Source organism: Aphelocoma coerulescens (genome assembly GCF_041296385.1).
Source record: "Aphelocoma coerulescens isolate FSJ_1873_10779 chromosome Z unlocalized genomic scaffold, UR_Acoe_1.0 ChrZ, whole genome shotgun sequence".
NCBI classification, from domain to species: Eukaryota; Metazoa; Chordata; class Aves; order Passeriformes; family Corvidae; genus Aphelocoma; species Aphelocoma coerulescens.
The window spans coordinates 56,656,883-56,675,398 of record NW_027184085.1 but is presented as its reverse complement, the minus strand read 5'-3'; the positions used below and the strand labels follow the sequence as shown (position 1 = coordinate 56,675,398).

At 39.3% G+C, this 18,516-nt stretch overlaps 1 protein-coding gene across 3 annotated transcripts in view; it reads right to left on the bottom strand.

Annotated features, from left to right (window-relative positions):
• Positions 1 to 937: 937 nt before the first annotated feature.
• The window catches only part of ZNF608 (zinc finger protein 608), an 85,343-nt gene continuing 67,764 nt past the window's right edge, over positions 938 to 18,516 (bottom strand). The window contains exons 5-11 of one of the 3 annotated variants that reach the window (XM_069001611.1): positions 12,205 to 12,292; positions 9,289 to 11,740; positions 7,105 to 7,522; positions 6,387 to 6,559; positions 5,291 to 5,444; positions 3,988 to 4,047; positions 938 to 2,995 (exon numbers count right to left, since the gene is read on the bottom strand). In XM_069001611.1, the coding sequence (XP_068857712.1) occupies positions 2,859 to 2,995; positions 3,988 to 4,047; positions 5,291 to 5,444; positions 6,387 to 6,559; positions 7,105 to 7,522; positions 9,289 to 11,740; positions 12,205 to 12,292 (3,482 nt within the window). In that variant the 3' untranslated portion in view covers positions 938 to 2,858. Of the gene's footprint in view, positions 2,996 to 3,916; positions 4,048 to 5,290; positions 5,445 to 6,386; positions 6,560 to 7,104; positions 7,523 to 9,288; positions 11,741 to 12,204; positions 12,293 to 18,516 lie in introns of those variants that run through there. The other 2 variants (XM_069001612.1, XM_069001613.1) reach the window with 2 other exon arrangements.

Below are 18,516 nucleotides of genomic sequence, written 5' to 3'. Positions count from 1 at the left end.
GCACCCCACACCACTTTGCTGTTCACACCCATTTTTTTGCCACTGCAAGTATCAGAGGCAGTAGCTCCCTGGCTGGGTTTTTGAGTCTGAGTGGTGGGCTTGCACTGAAAAACCTTTCATTTCTCTAGCTGCATTTACATGGACAGACTAGAAACTCAAATGAGTGTACTGCATAAGCACTACTTCACCTTTGCAAGACATCCAGCAGCATCTGGATGAAAGACAGAAGCAAGGTCACTGCTAGCCACTGCTGGAAGGGCAGGGTGGTAGAGGTCAGCTAGAGGTAGCAAAAAGTGTAATTCCATCCTGTGGAAAACAGAGTGCAAATGTATCTGCATTGTAATGCTTCTGCTGCCCCTTTTCAGTGACCAGACTCTGCAGCTCTTAGCTCCCTGGTGTATAAATTGTCGTCCTTGTATTACTGCTTCAGTTTGCTCTGCCTTTGGATGCTCATACAGTGGTGAGATGACCTTGGCAGCTGCACATCAGTGCTCAGACATGTGGGGGGATAGCCTTTGGCTTCGGAGCATGCTGAACCAGAGAGTGCTACACTGTGTCATAGCCTTTAGGGAGGTCAGTATGGAGAGTGTTAAACCAAAAAGAAAGCTATGAAGCTAGATGAAAAACATAATAATCTTAAGTGGAAGAAGACAATAAATGGCAATAGATGTTAGCCACTCTGTAGACTTCAAGGATACAATAAAGCTATAACATTATTGTAATTTTAACCATTGCTTACTCTGTATCAATCAGAGTAATTCATTCCAGTTACTTTTGACACTCAAACCACACTAAATCAAAATCACCAATAGTGTGAATTTGTAAGACCTGTTTTGCTGTGGTAGCATTAATGGTTTAGGTGGAAAAAAACAAAAGTCAATGGTACATTTCAACACAAAAGCCATCTGAGCCTTTACTATAGAAGTAATAAGGCATTTATTATTTCAAGAGCCCTGCATTCACAATATCCCCTTTTTCAAAGAAAACAACCCTTCCTTCCCATTTTTATGAGGCTAACTTGTAGTATGTCACCACTGTGAGACTTCTGAATGTGTTCAGAACAAGACAATAATAGTAAGCCACAGATGAATGATGTGTAGTAAAAATCAATAAACCTTATAACTATTCACTAAGGGAACTGATTTTATGCCTATAAAAATAAAACAATTATAGCAATATTAATGGCAGATTCATCATAGTAATATAAAAGTCCAAGTGTGCTTGTCTGTTGGGAATCTTTAATTCATCCTTCTGTATTAAGTATTCACAAGGTAGAAGAAATGGAACCAACTTCAAGAACAACCTTTAACTTGCAGTAATTCACCCTGTCAAAAAAAACCCAACAAACACAAAACAAAAAAACCAGTAAAACTTTAAAAAGCCGTTTTGACAATCAATGTAACTGGGATATGCAAAAAAGGAAAAAAGTTAAAGCCTCAAAAACCTGACCAGAAAATCTGTTTTTTTTTCACATCATGATTAGTGATTTCATGTTACTGTGTACTGTGTTAACTGCATTGTAACAAAACAGGTGGTATAGCCACATAAAACATTTATTTTGTGGCAATGCAGGCAACACAGCAAAGGAATTTTATTTTTTTTTAATTGACAGGTCCTCTGTTTTTAGGCATCTATTCATTTTTGGGGGGAAGGGCAATACAGATATAATAGGAAAAGAATTGCCTATAATTTGTAGCATACAGAGCTGCTCTAAAACAGGTATTAGAGACTTCAGTTCCACTAATACCATCCAAAGTGTTACCATGGGCCTTTTTGAGCCTATCAGGGTCAACTGAAAGAAGTCCATCTGCCATCTGGCTTGGACCCTGCATTGCCCGCTGGGAGAGGGCAATGGCACAGGCCCAGCAGGAGCACGACTAGGAGCTGTGCCATTGCTGCAGCCTCTGCTATCTACAGCTATGACACATCTTTCAAAGTGGCTCATAGACACCCAGAAATCAAAAAAGAAAAATAAAATAAATTTTTTTTTAAAAATCAATTTTTTTTTCATTATTCTGATTGCCAAATTATTTAAGGCAAGTAAAAAAATGAAAGCATTTGATATAGGTTTTACGTAAAATAAACTAGGTTACAGCATAAAACAAGTAAACAGGTAATGGCATTAAAGTCTCTCCTCTAAATCTGGGTAATTGTAAACATTAAAAAAAAGACTGCAGGACTATTCAAGTAATAGAACAATCACAGATGTCTTCTCATATGCAGGCTATTAGGTTATCTGCCATTCAAGATTATCAAAAAAGACATTTCATTATTCACAGATGCTCATTATCTCCATTTAAAATCTATACATTATATACAACACAGTTTTTGTGGTACTAGAATCCCCATGCCTTCCAAAGGTATATTTTTCACAATACACAATTACAATGAAACAGTGAATACAGTAACATTTTACACTGATGCATCTTAATAGGAACCACCAAATAGACATCTACATTGTACCAAAGTGTCATCACAGTTAGCCTCTCTGAGAGCTTGTGGGAAATACCAGAAGGGTATGCAAGGTTCAGGCACACTGATACATAACATTATTTATTTACAGTTGGAAAGGAAAAAAGAGAGAAGAAAAAGAAAAGGAAGAAGAAGAGAAAAGAAACAAACAGCCTTTTGCAGTTAACGCCTTCTAAACATGACAAATACATATCTCCATTTAGTGTGTGGTTCGCAACTTAGCAGCAGACCCTGTGTGCGAGCCTTGGTACTGATACAAAAAAAGTAAAGAATATATATATATTTTTATATATATATGTATATATATATATACGCATATATATATATATATAAAAACAGAAGTCTAATTACAGCAACATTTGTTACTCTGTGATAAAATCTGCAATTTACAAAAATGAAATGACTGGTTTTTGCCTGCCATTAAGGCATTTCAAATTAACACCATGGAACTGATGTCTGTAATAAAGCGCTTCCTCATGTGATCCAGTCACATGACAATGTTCATCCCCAAATTCATCATTCTCTGAAAAGAGAAGGAAAAAGGTTTTAGTAAGCAGCATCCTTTCCTCACACTTTTTGTCCTGCACCTTGAATATATCATGAAATGAAATCTGTACAAGTATTCTCAAACCCAAGAAGAAAAGACACCAAGCCGTGTCCTCATCCCTCCCCTGCCAGGAATGACATCCTAAGAAAGTAACCTGTGCCAGGATTTATCCTCTGTTCTGATACCCTATTATCCATCAGCTCTTTCAGGGCTACAAACCTTTCTTACTCAAATAATTCCAGCTAATGGTTGCTTGTTTCAGCATCAGCTTGCAGACAGACAACTGTAACAGAGACCTTCATAGTTCTATTTAATACATTAAAGTCTGAGGTTTAATATGGCAGCTATGAATAAAACCCTAATGTTAAAAGATGCTTTGGGATTTTCACTGGATATGGGATTATCATGATACAGAAGTTTTCCTCTTGACAGCCTAGTAAATAACTGAGAGGCAAATGTGTGAAATGGGTGTGTAACTTAAATATGAAGCCATTTCTAACAGGCTCCCAGACAAACCTCCCTGAAAGCAAGATCAGCAAACCAGGCCAGCTTGCAGAATAGATCAAATACTAAGTTATCCTGGTCATGCATGGAGTCAACTGAACATTAATTTTTAAATAATTTCATTAAAAATTTGGATCTTAAATAGTATTTCATAATCTCTTGTTTTCTCTTAATACCAATCCTTAAAACACATTCTATGGAAAATCTCAGAAGACAGACTACTTGTTCTTTCTTAATGACCTATGTTACAGTTAAAGAACACAACTAAGGAAGGACAAAATGTCATTCTAAGGAGAACAAAACTGCAATTAACCCAAAGTACCAAGCTTTTCCTCAACCTTAAAAACTGTGTTGTACAAGGAAATGCACACTATCAGGCTAAAAACTCTATGATTTGCTTTCTCCTCTCTATGTTACGATATATAATTTATTGTCTATTTACCTTCTTTGTGCAGGAAACATACCAGATGCAGATGCCTGTGCAGCCACCTGCTGAGTGGCAACAAGGGCAGCAGAGGTCAATCCTGAGGGAAAGAAAAAACAAAGGAATGCTGATGTACGTCTGGTTTTAATGGATTTTTGTGCTCAGAGAAATGGTAGGAAGGATCTCTAAAGCAAACAGCCAGAAAATGTGGCGGGGGTTAACACTACATAAATGGCAAATATTTCAGGGAACATTGTTAAGACAGCCTGTCCAGTATGATCAATATACCTTTCTGTAATAAACTGAATTGTCTTTGATAGATATTCTGCAAGAAATTACAGCATTTTGACTTACTTCTTTCCTTTCCAAATACTGCACTGCATGATGCTAAGTGGTTTGTATGAGTTCATGAATAGGAAGCTCAGTAGAAATAATAGTTACCAGGAAACAACAAGAATCAAAAGTCACAGTGAATTACAGAAACGACATGCCAGCTGCTCAGGATACAATACATTCATAATAACTTACCATTTTTACAGTTTTGCTACTGAACAAGCATAATGCCTCCCAAAAGGCATATGGAATCATTGAATCACACTGAGAAATGTCAAGATTTTTACACAGGAAAAATAAGTACTGAGGCACCAAGTGAACGTAAAGAAGAAATGTCATTTAGCCACCAACTGTGGTAGCACATACTTTGCTGCATGGGAGGAAACCTCCTTTTAATTCAGCTAGAGTCCACGGTTAGAGAAAAAACATTCAAAGACTGGTATAAAACCTAGGGAGAATAAATCGTATCTCACTGTGCTGCTTTTTCCCTGACTGCAACTTTGTGCATGGCATTTGCCAAAATACAAAGACTCCTCTTTCAAACAGTCAAATTATAACAAGCACAAACCCTTGTGACTGCAATGCCTTGTACATAAAATATGTTCAGTATAAAAAGCTTTTGTCTTTGCTACACTTCCTCCATTGCTTACACAACCCTAATTATACAAAAAGGAGGTTGTTTGGTTTGGATTTTTTACTGTGTTTCAGCCAGTTAATGTCAGTTTGCGGGAGGAATCAAAACATTCATGTGGATGACAGCCTAACTTGTACATCTTTAATAATGCTCTGACACCCAGTTTTGGAAACAAAACTTGGTATTTCTCAGGCATGAAGCTATTAATTTATTGCTAGCACATGCCATGAATTTTTAACCCTTTGTAAGTGTAAAGCACTTCTGATTTAACAACAGGATCTCTATTCAAAATGCTTCATGTAGGCATGATTTCCAATGTCAAGGCAACAATTCCATGAGGCAAACCAATCCCATCCACTAAAAATTTTCTGCTCACCTTGAAATGGGTCATACTGTCCAGGTATAAGGGGGTAGCCCATTCCAACATGTGTATGGTGGTGTGTGTGGAGATGCCGCTGGCTGAAAGGAGAATGGCGGTCTCGCTCCCTTTCTGCTTCCCGTTCACGCTCAGCTGGTGATTTTTCCACAGGCTAGTAATAGAAATTGAAAGAAAACTGATGTGAGAATTTTAAAAGGAATGAAATCACAACAAAACCATGTGCTACTACCTGTCAAAAACCTTTTGAATACAAATGATTAAGCTAATTTTTTTCTGAAGAAGTATCTCCACTGGAGTATTTGCGCTTGATTCTAGTTTAATGCTAGTCTTTCTGGCTAATGGAAGATTTCCCAATGCACAGAGATTTTGGGGCAACACACTGCATCTTGAAGACACCATGGTGATTTCTAGTTTTGGGCTCCCTGAAGCTCGGCTGGCTTGCCAATGCCTGAACAACCTAGGTGAGCTGCTGAAAAGGGATGTTAATAAATCCTCAATCTTCTAAAACATTTTGGGGATCAGGTTTGACTGAATAGTAGAAAAGCCTTTTAAAAAATAGAATGAGAGTCAGTGATTTGGTCACAATTAAAACCAGCACCAACTTATCTGAAAGTGAAATAATAGTATTTGTTCCAACTTTGTAAATCTTGTTTGCAAATCTTCAGAAATGGGGGCAGGTAATCAGTAATCAGGGCTGGTAATACTTGGAAAATGTGAATTCTTGGCAAATACAAGGAGGGGATATTATCAAATCCCATAGCCCAACTTTTCATTTCATTATCTGTTTCCAAGCAGGAGTTTCCTGTTTAACTGCAAAAATCTGTGCACCAGGAGGTCTCTCTAAATCTGTATTTCTGTATGAGTCCATTCAAGACAGGAAAACTCAGCACAGAACTGTGTTAGATGTGTATGTCACTACCTGTTTATGCCACAGAAGCATCCTGACTATAAATTGCTTTTATTGTAAGCAGTACTTTGAAGAAGAATCATGCATTCACAGCTTGATGCCAGATTGTGTGCTTCCTATGATTACGTTCCTGCTCTACCCCTCCCTGTACGTAACACTCTTCAGTAGGAATGGACGAAGCCTTACAACAGGTGACTTGCTGCGATACTGGTTGGCATGCTGCTGGAGCAAATCCAGTGCTTTGGACTCAGTGGTTGATTTTGCATTGATGCTTGGGCTGGTATTGACCTTCTCTGCCTCTTCTCTCCCTGACATCTTCCCATAAACTGGATAATGAAATCCTGGAGAGAGATAGGCCCCTGCAGGTAAACAATAAATACCACGTCAAGTTACTGTTTTTACATTTTTGTTTTATCAGGGTAGGAGGAGACAATGTCAGAACTGAGAATAACATCAAAAGTAGGTCACATGACTTCCAAATGGCACCACTGCTCTTCAATTTCATATTACCTAATTTACCCTGATGAATGGAGGTTATAAAGAGGGTTGAGTTGATAGCCATTTCAGACATTTATGGGTCCTCTTTAAGTAAAAGGAATAGGAACTATAAAGGTTCTGACAGTAAGTGCTTAGAATATTTTTATAGGCAATAAACTACCTGTCAGTCTAACAGCAACAGCAGACTGTCAAGTGTTGAGAAACTTGGGAGTTCATAAAAGGAACATCTTGTATTAAATCAGTTTCATCTACGGAACTTTCCCTAGTGGAAGCACAAGCAACACAACGTCACCCATGAAATTCCTAATTTACCCTAGCTACTAACAGAAATATTAAAATGCAGATTTTGCTGAACGTGAGGATGCAAGTCTTAACTAGAGCGCAAGACAAATTTCAGAATACATACCAGGATAGCTGTGCATTAGGACAGGAGAGACTGCGCGATAGGCTGGATGGTTGGGATCGTACATCTGCGGATACGGATAAGCATGCAAGTACTGGATGTATGACTGATGCTGACTCATTGGTGAGGAAACTGCTACTCTAGCACCCCGAGAGTCCTTCCAATTTACAGGAGTCTTTTGATCATCGTTTTTTATCTTGCTCTCATCCACTGATTGAGAATCAGAACGCTTGACCTCTTTAGGCTCCTCTTTAATGCTTGCTAATGAGACAGGAAGGTTAGGCAGGGAACTTTCCTTGTTAGGTGTTTTTCTAGGGCTGTCTTCTTTTAACTTTTTCTCACGATCAAGTTCTTCTGATTTTTGCTGATCAAGGTATTTGGGCTGATAGACATAATGATGCCATGTTCGTGAATCTGGATCCTAATACAGAGGAGAAAAAGATTGTTCTGAACTTGGATGTAGAACTAAGTTTGTTATTGATATTTCCCATATTTCAGTTAATGTATTTTTAATAGCTGTTTTAATACCATATCCCTATTACATAGAGGAGAGGATTGCTTGCTACAGAGTGCCTCGAGCTCAAAGTCAAACCAATATTCCCATGAAGGAGCAAGAGTCTATTATCAAAATTTAATTCAATTGCTTCATCTTATATCCTTCTTCATGCCTTTAACTAGTTTAATAATGAAATACATATGCAATGTAATAAAGTTCTGAGACCATGTTATTCATAAAACATTTTAATTAAAGCCCATGGAGAGATTTTTCCCACTAGAGAGGAAAAAGTATCTGTGAACCACAAAATTAGAGCTGGCTAATGATATGCCAGAGCACTTAGAATACCTGGAACAATGCACATGAAAAGCTGATCTATCTGGAAAGATTCTAATACTGCCTCCGATATTACAAACATCCAGGAATCAGTGGAAGTCAGACATTAAAGCAGACTTTTTCAGCTGACAATTTTGTAAAGTTACAGATGGGGAAGTATTTACTGGATCAGGATCACATGGTTTAATGAACATGTACTGGGCACTGTAAATACTTTTTTACATAATATATTACACAGACCAGTTTATAAATGTGATAGAATTAGGTAGGTGAGTTCTTTACAGCACCACAGCAAATTGGTATGGAGAAGTAACAGAAAGACTTCTTTTTCTAATACAGGATACTCAAGAGCTAATTGTAAACATTTTCTCCAACTGACAGACAGTTGTGGCATGCACCATAGAAATATAAGCACACAGCTAAATGCTTGGACAGTCTGGTTCAAATACTCACTTGAATCAGCAGAAATCTTCTCCTACTTAGAGCTGTACCATCCCACTTCCTTTAGAGCTTGCTACTCCCACTCCCCTGACCCCACTGTACCTTGAAAGACAGCCCGTAAGGGTGAAGTCTGGGATGTACCATAGACCAGAACATGAAAGCACCGAGCATTGAGGCTCCAGTTCAGAGCACGGAGACAGTGGCATTGCCTCAAATGAAGGCAATGTGACATCTACGAAGGTCAGCATGAAGCCACTGGATAAAATTCTGGTTACACTGAAGTCAATGGCAAAACTATAGCTGACTTCAATGGAGAGAGGATTTCATCCATTGTGTAGGTCTGTAGGGGCTTGAGGTTGGTTGAGGAGAGAAGGGGAACTTAACTGCTTCAGAAAGGTCACCTTGGGTTAAGATAAAGAGCTGTGCTTTAAGCCAACTCTTCAAAGAACCAGCTCACCCATCTTTAGTAAATGCCAACTGTCATTTAACAAAAAAAAGAAACACTTCAAACCATGTTTCAAATCTACTTTAAGTCCTCTTACAATGAAAGCTGCTTATTTTGCTTGAAATTTCTCATTTCTGAACTAAGCAAAATGCTTAGAATTTACATCTAAAAGAGAAATCTAATTCTATTTTATTCATGCATATAATTTAAAATAGTCTATTCAGGTCTTAAGCCTGGGTTCTGTCACCACCTCACTAGACTTTTTAATTTATTTTTTTGTTCTTTTCAGACAGCTCATCTGGAAGGTTTATTGGTCTATTCATAGACTACAATACCATCCAGCATGAAAAAAGGATGGTGGAGCTTGTTTGGCTGCAGAGGCAGAAGAACACAGAAGAATCAGGGAGAAAATCTCACATGACTTAAAAGATAAACCAAGACACTCTTGTTCCATTTCCTGTGATCTTACCTGTTTAAATCTTGTGGTTGGATCTACTCCTGTTTGCTTCATGGAGTCCATAACAGATTTCATCTCCACAGCCTCCTTTATAAGCTGGTGGTTTTCCATTTGTTTGGCTTTGAAAGTGTCAGACTGAAGCTGCTGCTGGTGATTGGAAAGGATCTGTGATTTGCTTGTCTCCTCACCTTTGTTAGGAACTGAAGACCCTATTTTAGTGTTATTTTTGCTGGACTCTGGAGCTGAAGGGGCCTTTGAAATAGTAGCAGATGGAATATTTTTCTGCTTGCTGTCATCCTTCCCAATCTCCTTCAAGGGGGGGTCATTCTTCCTTTCACAGTCCCTCCCACTTTGTGCCATTTTCTGTTCTGCTAGTCTCTGGTCCTCATAATATTTTTCATACTGCTGCCTGTAAGCAGGGTTGGAGGCCATTAAGGACTTTTGGTCCATATAGAGCCCATAGGCATACTGTCCATAATAAAGTGACTGAGCAAGTGCAGGGTGTCTTTGAGTTATTACTGACTGGTGTTGTGGCTGCAGATTAGAGGAAGTGCTTTCGCTTTTCTTGGCATCTGACGATTCTGCCTTCTCTTTCTTTTCAGCCTCTTCCTCAGCCTCTTTTTTAATCTTCAGCCCCTGTGGGGTACTGCTGTTCCCAGCTGCTGGGGCACTGACCTGTCCAGAGTGCAAGTAACTTGGGGAATAATAAGGATCGTAGCCATGGTAATAGGGAGAATGAGACTCTTTTGCTTGAGCTGATTGTGCTGTGGTTGAAGAATGTCCTTTTACAACACCATCTTTATTAGAAATAATATCTGATGGAGAGCTGGCCTTTGACCTCATGCCCTCTGACCTGCTGTCAGAGCCACCATCATCAGCTGCATCAGAAATATCTGAGTAAGCAGGGCTGTTGGTTTTAGCGGCCGTGCTGTCTGCACCATTCTGTGTCAACACGTGCAGTGGGGCCATGGCAGATTGTCCATTCACCAAAGTGCTGCATTCCATCCTGGAGGCACTCCCTATGGAAGGGCTGGGCGCATTGTCTGTGAATGTGTAAACTTTATCAGCTTCAGCCTTAATACTTGCCATCCTGCTCTCTTGAGACTCTGACAGTCCATTTGCTAGCACTTCATTCTTGTTGAGATGGTCCTTTAAAAAATGTCCAGATAAGTCTTTTCCAGACCCTTTTGAATCCTCCAGCTTCCCCAGCTTAGAATCCATCTTGGGGCTGCCCGTCTCTTTGCTTTCTTTGTCCTTCAGCTTTCGCTTCTCCTTTTTCTTCTTGTCTTTGAGTGATGTGAGAGCTGGGTTTACAGTGCTTGGCTCTCCCATAATTGTGGGCTTTGGTTGAATAGGTTTCAGTGGAGGGCTCTTTGGTGTAGCCTGAACAATAGTAGTTGTTAGAGAGGGCAGTCCCGGTATTGTCCCTGTAGTGGTGGTTGTAAAGGCTGTAGTAGGTATAGCTATTAACTGGGGAGGAGTTGGTGCTGGCGCTGGGGCAATGGGCCTGGCTGTTTTCAGTTTGGAAAGGTTTTTATCCACTTTGCAATTGTTCGATTTCTTCCCTTTATCACCCAAACTCTTCTTGTCAATTAACCCTTCAGCCTCCAATTTCGGCATTTCGGTTTGCAAATTGCCATCTGCTACTGAGCAATTATCCAGTGTGGCTGCCATGTTAGAAATTACCGGAAGGCTGTTCAATTCACTGTTCAGACCCTTCTTTTTGCCAGAATTCTTGCCAGTTTTGGAATTGATAACTGAACCAGGGCCATTGCTAGTCAGTTCCCTTTTTCCCTTGGGGGTCCCTGGGGTAGCAATGGAGGAAGGAGATGTCGGTGCTTTTAGCGGATCAAAGCCTGGCAAATTTGTGCTTTGCTCACTGCATTCAAGTGCCACATTACTCAGTGCTTCCTCGCAGTCTGAAATTTTGTCTTCACTGTCAGGCTCAAACTCCAGTTTGTTTTCTGGGTCTAAGTGTGCATGAGCCTGATGGTAACGCAATCCGTTAATGTGCTTGTACTTCTTGTTGCAGTTGGGGTGAGGACAGTCAATCAACACTGGGGAAGAGCAGCCTTGGTCCAAAAAAGTAGCCTCAGGTTTCCCCTGTGGGGTGGTAGGAGTGCTTCTAGAGTTAGTACGAATGCGTTTTCCAGACTTATTGTCCTCTGAACTGGAGTTCAAATCTAGCTCCATAGGAGGCTTAGATTTCCTCTTGTTTGTGGATGAGGGGCTGGCTTTGACTTCATCCATGGCGCAGTTCGGGGGTGTTCTGCGCCCACTCGCGTTAAGGCTGCCCCTCCTCCCCTTCCCATTGGCACCACCTCGATTTTTATTCTGAAGTCCTCTGGACTCTGCAAAACTCGCATCATTTCCAGGTACAGCCGCAGCTGCAGCGGACCGTGCCCGCTTCCCCCTGCCCCGTCCTCCACGCATTTCCAGGTCACTTGTTGGCGATTCACAAAACCTGTGCAAACAATAGATTTCATCAGCAGGAGCCGTGAACTAAAAAAATAAAAAACACCACCACCACATCCCATAAGAACACCATCACATGTTAAAGGAAAGATGTTCTTCTGAAAAATGAGAATATTACAGTGTCAAAGGCAAAGACATGAAAAAGGACAAAAATGGCAAGGACACTTAATTAGAACAATGGAGCAAAAATTTTGCTAACTTAAGAAATGTATTTTGAAATTAACTGCTCTCTGACTGAATCCCATGTATTCCCCTTCCCTCCCAAAAACACAAAAGTAAAATAAAAAAGAACTTCCACCCCACATTTCACCCTGGAACAGAGAACTACTCGTTTCACTGGTGCATGTTTTCAATTATAACCAGTTGTGTTTTATTAATCTCTGTTCAGTCTCTTGCCTGAGATTAGGGGTTAAAATACAGCAGAGAAAAAACAGACTCAGAATGTTTGCCTACCTAGGAGGGGCCCAGTCATGCTTTGTGCAGTCCAACAGTGTTCCCACATAAGTCTTGTTCCTCCATGTAACGTTTACCACTAGGACACCTGTCAGTGAGCAAAAAACAATTATCACAGTTAGAACAATAACTGGGATAGGCTTTTTGTTTTGCTCTTTTATTTTCTTCTTTTTTTTTTTTTTCTGTCCTTCCCCCACAAAGTAAGACGTTTACTCTCATTTGCTTTCAAACACTCTGGTCTGTATTCTTCCTCTTTTCTGGTTTCAGTGACCTCAAGTTAAAACCCACAGGAAAGACAGCAAACGACAAAGAACAAGAATGTGTGCATGCATGTGTGTGAAAGACAGCTTGCCTGTGTGACTGTGTGTGTGTAATCAAGATACAGCTGACAGAAGGAAATGGGTTTTGCCATGTCCTGCTGTAAAACAGCAACACTCACCTCTTAATTTTGCTATTATTGCACATAATTGCTTTCACTTGGCAGCCAGCCAGCATAAACTAAGCACCAGTTACAGTGTTTAAATCAGAAGGTGACTGAGAAGAATAATCTGCTTTGCTTTGAACAATATGATAATGATGCTTCTATTTACTTGAAATTACTCATATCCAAACATACAAACACACACATGTATGCACGGCAAGTTTTGTTCAGTAGATATATCTGGAAAAATGTATTATTTGCCTTGCCTTTGCTTCTGTGAAAAGTGAGGGACTAGACATGAAACTTCAACCATACAGCAGTGAAGGTTAAGAGTAATTGCAATATATATTTATATAGGAAGAGGGATCCTTTCAAAAACCTACTGTAATTTAATTGCTTTTCCACTTATGACTTTTATTAAATGCAAATTTGCCTGCCTAAAGCAGAATTCTAATTTTTTTTATTTGAATTATCCCTGTAAAATTTGTGAATGGTAAGGTTATTGTAAGTAACAGGAAAATAAATGTGGGAGGTGCCATTCAAATGTTTTCAGGTTGCCCTCAAATGCTTCTTCATGTAATTTATTATCATATTTATGGACTAGCCAGCATAATGACCCCTTTAATTCATTAACTGCCATAGATAAACACAAGGTAGTATTATTGAACCAGACATCTCTTCTCATTGGAAAACACACTGAAATAAAAAACACATTTTATCTAACAAAGGAAGGCACAATACAAAATGTTCCAAATTTATGAGAAGCGTGAAGACACCAACTTGCAGCTGACAGCCTTGCTTTTCCTCTGCACTTCCCTTATTCTATCTGCAGCGTCTGTAACAGATACGAGGATGGCATTGTGCCAGAATGTTTCCAGCCCATCTTTTCTCTTTGTCTTACCAGTGCAATTTCTAATTTTGCACTAAAACCATCCCTCTCTGCTGCAGTGAGGTGAAGTTAACACATAGCCAACTGCTCATTTCCTCAGGGTTCTTTTAGCAGCAGGGAAGTATTTTAAATGTTCTTAGCAGAAGTACCAGGGAAGAAGGGATTTCCTTGAAAATTCTCTGTAACAGATTTAAAATTTATCCCCCATATGGTTTTTCATTGTGATTACGCAACTGGAATTTTGTACACTGGGGTGAATTGGTCTGAAGCATGAAAGACAAATAGCACTTCCAGCCAGTGTCAGAGCCAGGCTTTGAGTGCCTAGAAGGATCATGGTGGAGGTGTTTAAGGAGAGACTGGATGTGGCACTCAGTGCCATGGTCTACTTGACAGGGGGGTGTTGGGTCATAGGTTGGACTCCATGGTCTCAGATGTCCTTCCCAGCCTAACTGACTCTGTGATTCTGTGATCAGGGTTAAAATGCCATGCTGTATTTTTATGACTTAGGCAAACTAGGCAGCCTGCAAACACCAAGGCTGCTTTATCTTGCCCCCTGTGTAGGCATGGAGGCAGCCAGGGGGTGCTGGGGTTTAGGGAGGAGGAGGAGGAGGAGGAAGAGGAGAACAATCCTGTGCATCCAAGAGGAAATACCTGTCAGTGGAAATGGGATTTCTCACAATGAGCAACTCCAAGCTATGTTCCCACTTGCCATTCACACCCTAGAGAGGAGAGATTATAAAAGTGTTTCTCGGGCAGCCTTGATGCCTTCCTTCCACTACAACAGCTTGTCATCTGTGACTCTGTAAGGCTTCAAGTGAAAATCATGAGTATTTTCCACCGGTAAACTCTGTTACGGCATGCAGCCCATCTATTGCAGCAACACAGTTGTTCCCTCCAGCCCACATACCAGTGTTTGTCCAGTCTCCTTAACGTACCAAGTAAGGAGAGCTCTCTGATATCCCACAGAGTATTACTGACGAGCTGTCTGTGCCATTTATTCTTCCCCAGCTAGTTCACCTTTATCCATTTTTAAAAAAGTAATTGTTATTTTTGTGGGGATTTTTTGAGTTGGGGGTTGTTCCTTTTTTTTTCATTTGTTTGGGGGCGGGGGGGCAGTGTTAGTGAAGGTTTATTCTGACCTAAGCATCCATCTTTCTTGATATTTGTAATCTTGCTGATCTCTACATGCACTTTATTCATTTATTAATTTATATACCAGACCTAGGGATAGTCTGTTACCTATTGATAGAAAAGAGGGCAAGGTAGAAGGCATTGAATAGTGAAAATAATAAAAGCCCCTGAAATCAATACATATTTCAGTAATTCTAAGAAGACAGTTAAATGACCTTCCAGAGTAAGAAAGTCAGTGTTTCAAAAGCAAACACAAGTTCCTCCCCTTAAAGTCTGCTACATATGGCATGAATACATATATATACTTACATATACATACTATATGTACATATATATACAATTTAACTCTCGTTAAATTTGTTACACTTAGCAAAGATCCCCTGCAAGTAGGAAAGAATATTAATCTCCACGCCGTGTTAGAGAGGCTGTGGCAAGGAATACATTTCCTTTCCCTAATGGACAGCACATTGCTCAGCCCCAGGTAAGATTCCACAGAACTGGCAGGGAAGGTAGCTCATTTACTCCTCTAAGATTATCATAGGAATGGGTGAGGAGAATATAAGTAACATGGGAGGTATGACTGATCTAAGGAAACATGCAACTGGTGGAGGCTTATTAGACCAAGGCACCGGAAAATTAAAATGGAGATGACTGAGTAAGTAATCCACACAAAGTCCTTGATGCAGTGCTGAAGAGAAAGGATTATTCGTCTAAGTCAGGGTGTACTGTTTGTCCTGGCAAGGACTTCAAGCTCAAACCATGAACCTCTGCTGAGCTTGAGCTGTCCCAGAGGCAGAGCTAGAGCAGTGTCCAGCTCAGCTCCAAGGATCACCTATGAGTACGATGGCCATGCACTCAGAGATGCACTAACCCTTCTCCAGGTCGTTCCAGCTCCTCTCTGTGCATGTGTGTGCCCATGCACCCCCTCCAACCTTGTGAAGGAACATATCACATACAGGACCAAACCTCTCCAGGACTGTGTCAAGTCATAAAAAGTCACTATAATGGGACTTCCTATTACATTAGACTACCCATCATGTAGCAATAATTTATTTAACATTTCCTGAACAAGAGAGAACGTGCACAGTCTGAGGAGCCCACAGGTTTCACATTGTCTGAACGCAAAGATGAATTTTCACCTTAAGAAAAGCTCAAGAGGCTAAACTTTTAAAAATAGTTATTACTGAAGAATGGGAAAAAATTCAGATGTTTGTAATGAAGTGTACCTAAGGGTATTTGGACTCTCTAATTCTAATTTAGGAGGAAACCTAGCCAAATATCTAATTCTGTTCTTGTGAGGTTGGATCAGACAACAGTAACTATATACTACATGCAAATGTTTCTTTGAGCAACTAAGGGTGTCAACTCAAAGAGTTTGACCAATTACCAGAGCACAGTTCACAAGAATTAGGTGTAATAGAGAAAAACTTATGTTCCCAAAATAAGGGTATACATTTCTTGGTTTAATTTGGATTATCATTCCATTTGCAAACTATGTAACTATTCACAGTTGCAGTATATCCAAAATTAGCAATAATTTCTGCAGTCTTCAATGTCATGTGTCGTAAATGAAAGCAAAATAGAATATTAGAATTAAAAGTTCTGAAGTTACTACCCATGCTACCCTTTATCATTAAAGAGTAGACATAGTAAGTAATGAATGTTTTATGTGTGGGAATTAAAAAATGGTGTTATAATGTAAGAAAATGGGGTCATGTTACCCAGAAGTTTTACAGTTCACCTACTGTAGTTTTTCTGCCAAAATCCGTTACTAGCTAAGGCATGATCATACACAAAAGCATTAAGGTATGACAGTGGTACACCCAGGATGTCACCTGGTGCCCGCACCAGTCCATAGAAGCTCCTCTTTTAACATCAAAGGTGATGTCATTAGCCTTTTAGGAGTAAGAAGAGATGCTGTAGTTTGCTGTTTTCCTTCCCAGTACATGTACCATTATGAGCTCTTTTTCTTTACTCATCATAATCATAACCACAATGTTTATGGCAAAAAATTTCCCAGACAGGAAGAACTAACCCATGCCTGTAGGAGCACAAAGCCATTTTACGTAAGCACTTGTGATAGATAAAATGTACAAAACAACTGTGACAATTTGTACTTGAATTTTATTATGGGATGAAAGGTCATGTGTCACAAAAGTGGTATGTAAGAAAATAATTTCAGAAACCTATAGAAAAAAACATTTTTAATAAGTTCTGTGTATATAATGAATCTTTCTTTCCCCCTCCCCACTTCCTTCTTTTCAGTGACTGCATAACAAAACTGGAATCAAAATTTGCTATTTAGTATTAACTATATGTCATAGAATGAACTATGTCATCACAAATTGGAAATGAAGTAACTAAACTTGTTGCTAAGAAATGCAGATGTGTTATTTTGACATAAAAACATCACAATCAAAGGCATTTTCAGTATCAGGCAAGGGTACTGTTCATATGGACTACTCTGGCCCCGCACTTTTAGCAGACACATTTACACTCTTGCAGATGTTCCTTCATTTAAAGACAAAAAACCCCTGAAGTATCTAGTCTAAAACAGATACTAATCTCTTTGATTTCTTGACTCTCTTTTCTGCAATGAACATAAGCCAAGAATTTTTATGTTTGTATTCAAAACTTTGAAAATGAGATCATGTGGTGAGGAATCAAATTATCACATTACTATCCTAAATGCAGGCCCTGGCTTTTAAAAATACAGGCTTTAGAAAACAAACATGTTCAAATTCCAATAAAAGTAGACGCTACTCAACTAATCAGACTGGAAAGCCTGACTTAATTTTTAAGCATAGGCTGCTTTTGTTTTCAGACCCACAGCAAATGCTACAAAATCCTGGTTTAGTTCAAGCTGATTATTTTATCAGGAAACTCAGAAGACAGAATGGGTAAGCCTTCATTTTTGTAAAAGGAACTGCTCCCTCTGCTCTTAGTAGAGAATCTGGCCATAAGTATCTGCAAAATTCTGGAGAAAGCAGATCTGCTCAAAGTCTTTCTGAACACTTTTGTAACTGATTTGTTGAAGTACATTTAAATGATCTCTCAAAACTAGGAATGATTTGTCTGCTTTTCTGTCATCAAAAGTCATGTATGTTTAAAAAGTCATGTATATTTTAAAAGTCACATAAGTCACTTACACTTTAACATAAATGGATTCCTCTGTGGTCAAAATTCTGAAATTAACAGTTCTGCCTACTACCTTTACTATCCTGAGTATCATTTTAAAACAACTTTTGCTGATGCCACAGGAAAATCTCCAAAGTATACCACCCTTTGCAGAATTTTTTAATAAGATTACTTCTTTAAAAGGTTAATATGAGAAATCAATCCTTGTGGCAAAAATCTCTGTGGCATAGTAGTTCTTGAAGGCTGAGATGCAATCCCTGGTATAGAGAAGCATCATATCATTACTTGATGCAAAATTAAGTAAAATCAATTCCTTGTATCTTTGTGACTAGTGAATCTACAGATTTGTTTGTAAGTCAAATTTGATTTTCCTTTTGTCCCAGCCATGCCAAGTACAAATAACACAGACATGCCTGTGCGGCTCTGCAACATGCCTGGGATAGCCAAACCATGGCATATCTGTCATCAGTGAGTACACCGCCACCATCGATTAAATGTGTTATTCTGCATGTGGCACTGCAATTTTTTTGGTCCCACACATTTGACATCATTTTCTAACAATACTAAAAGAATATGAAGTGCAAAAAGCTGCAAGATGAAAATCTATATTCTTAGGATTATCTCAACTTTTTTGTAGCCACTGGTTTAGTAAAAGCAGTGTAACTCATTTGCCTCACAACCACCATATCTGCCACATCATCATCAATCCCACATCCACATATACACCTGCAAT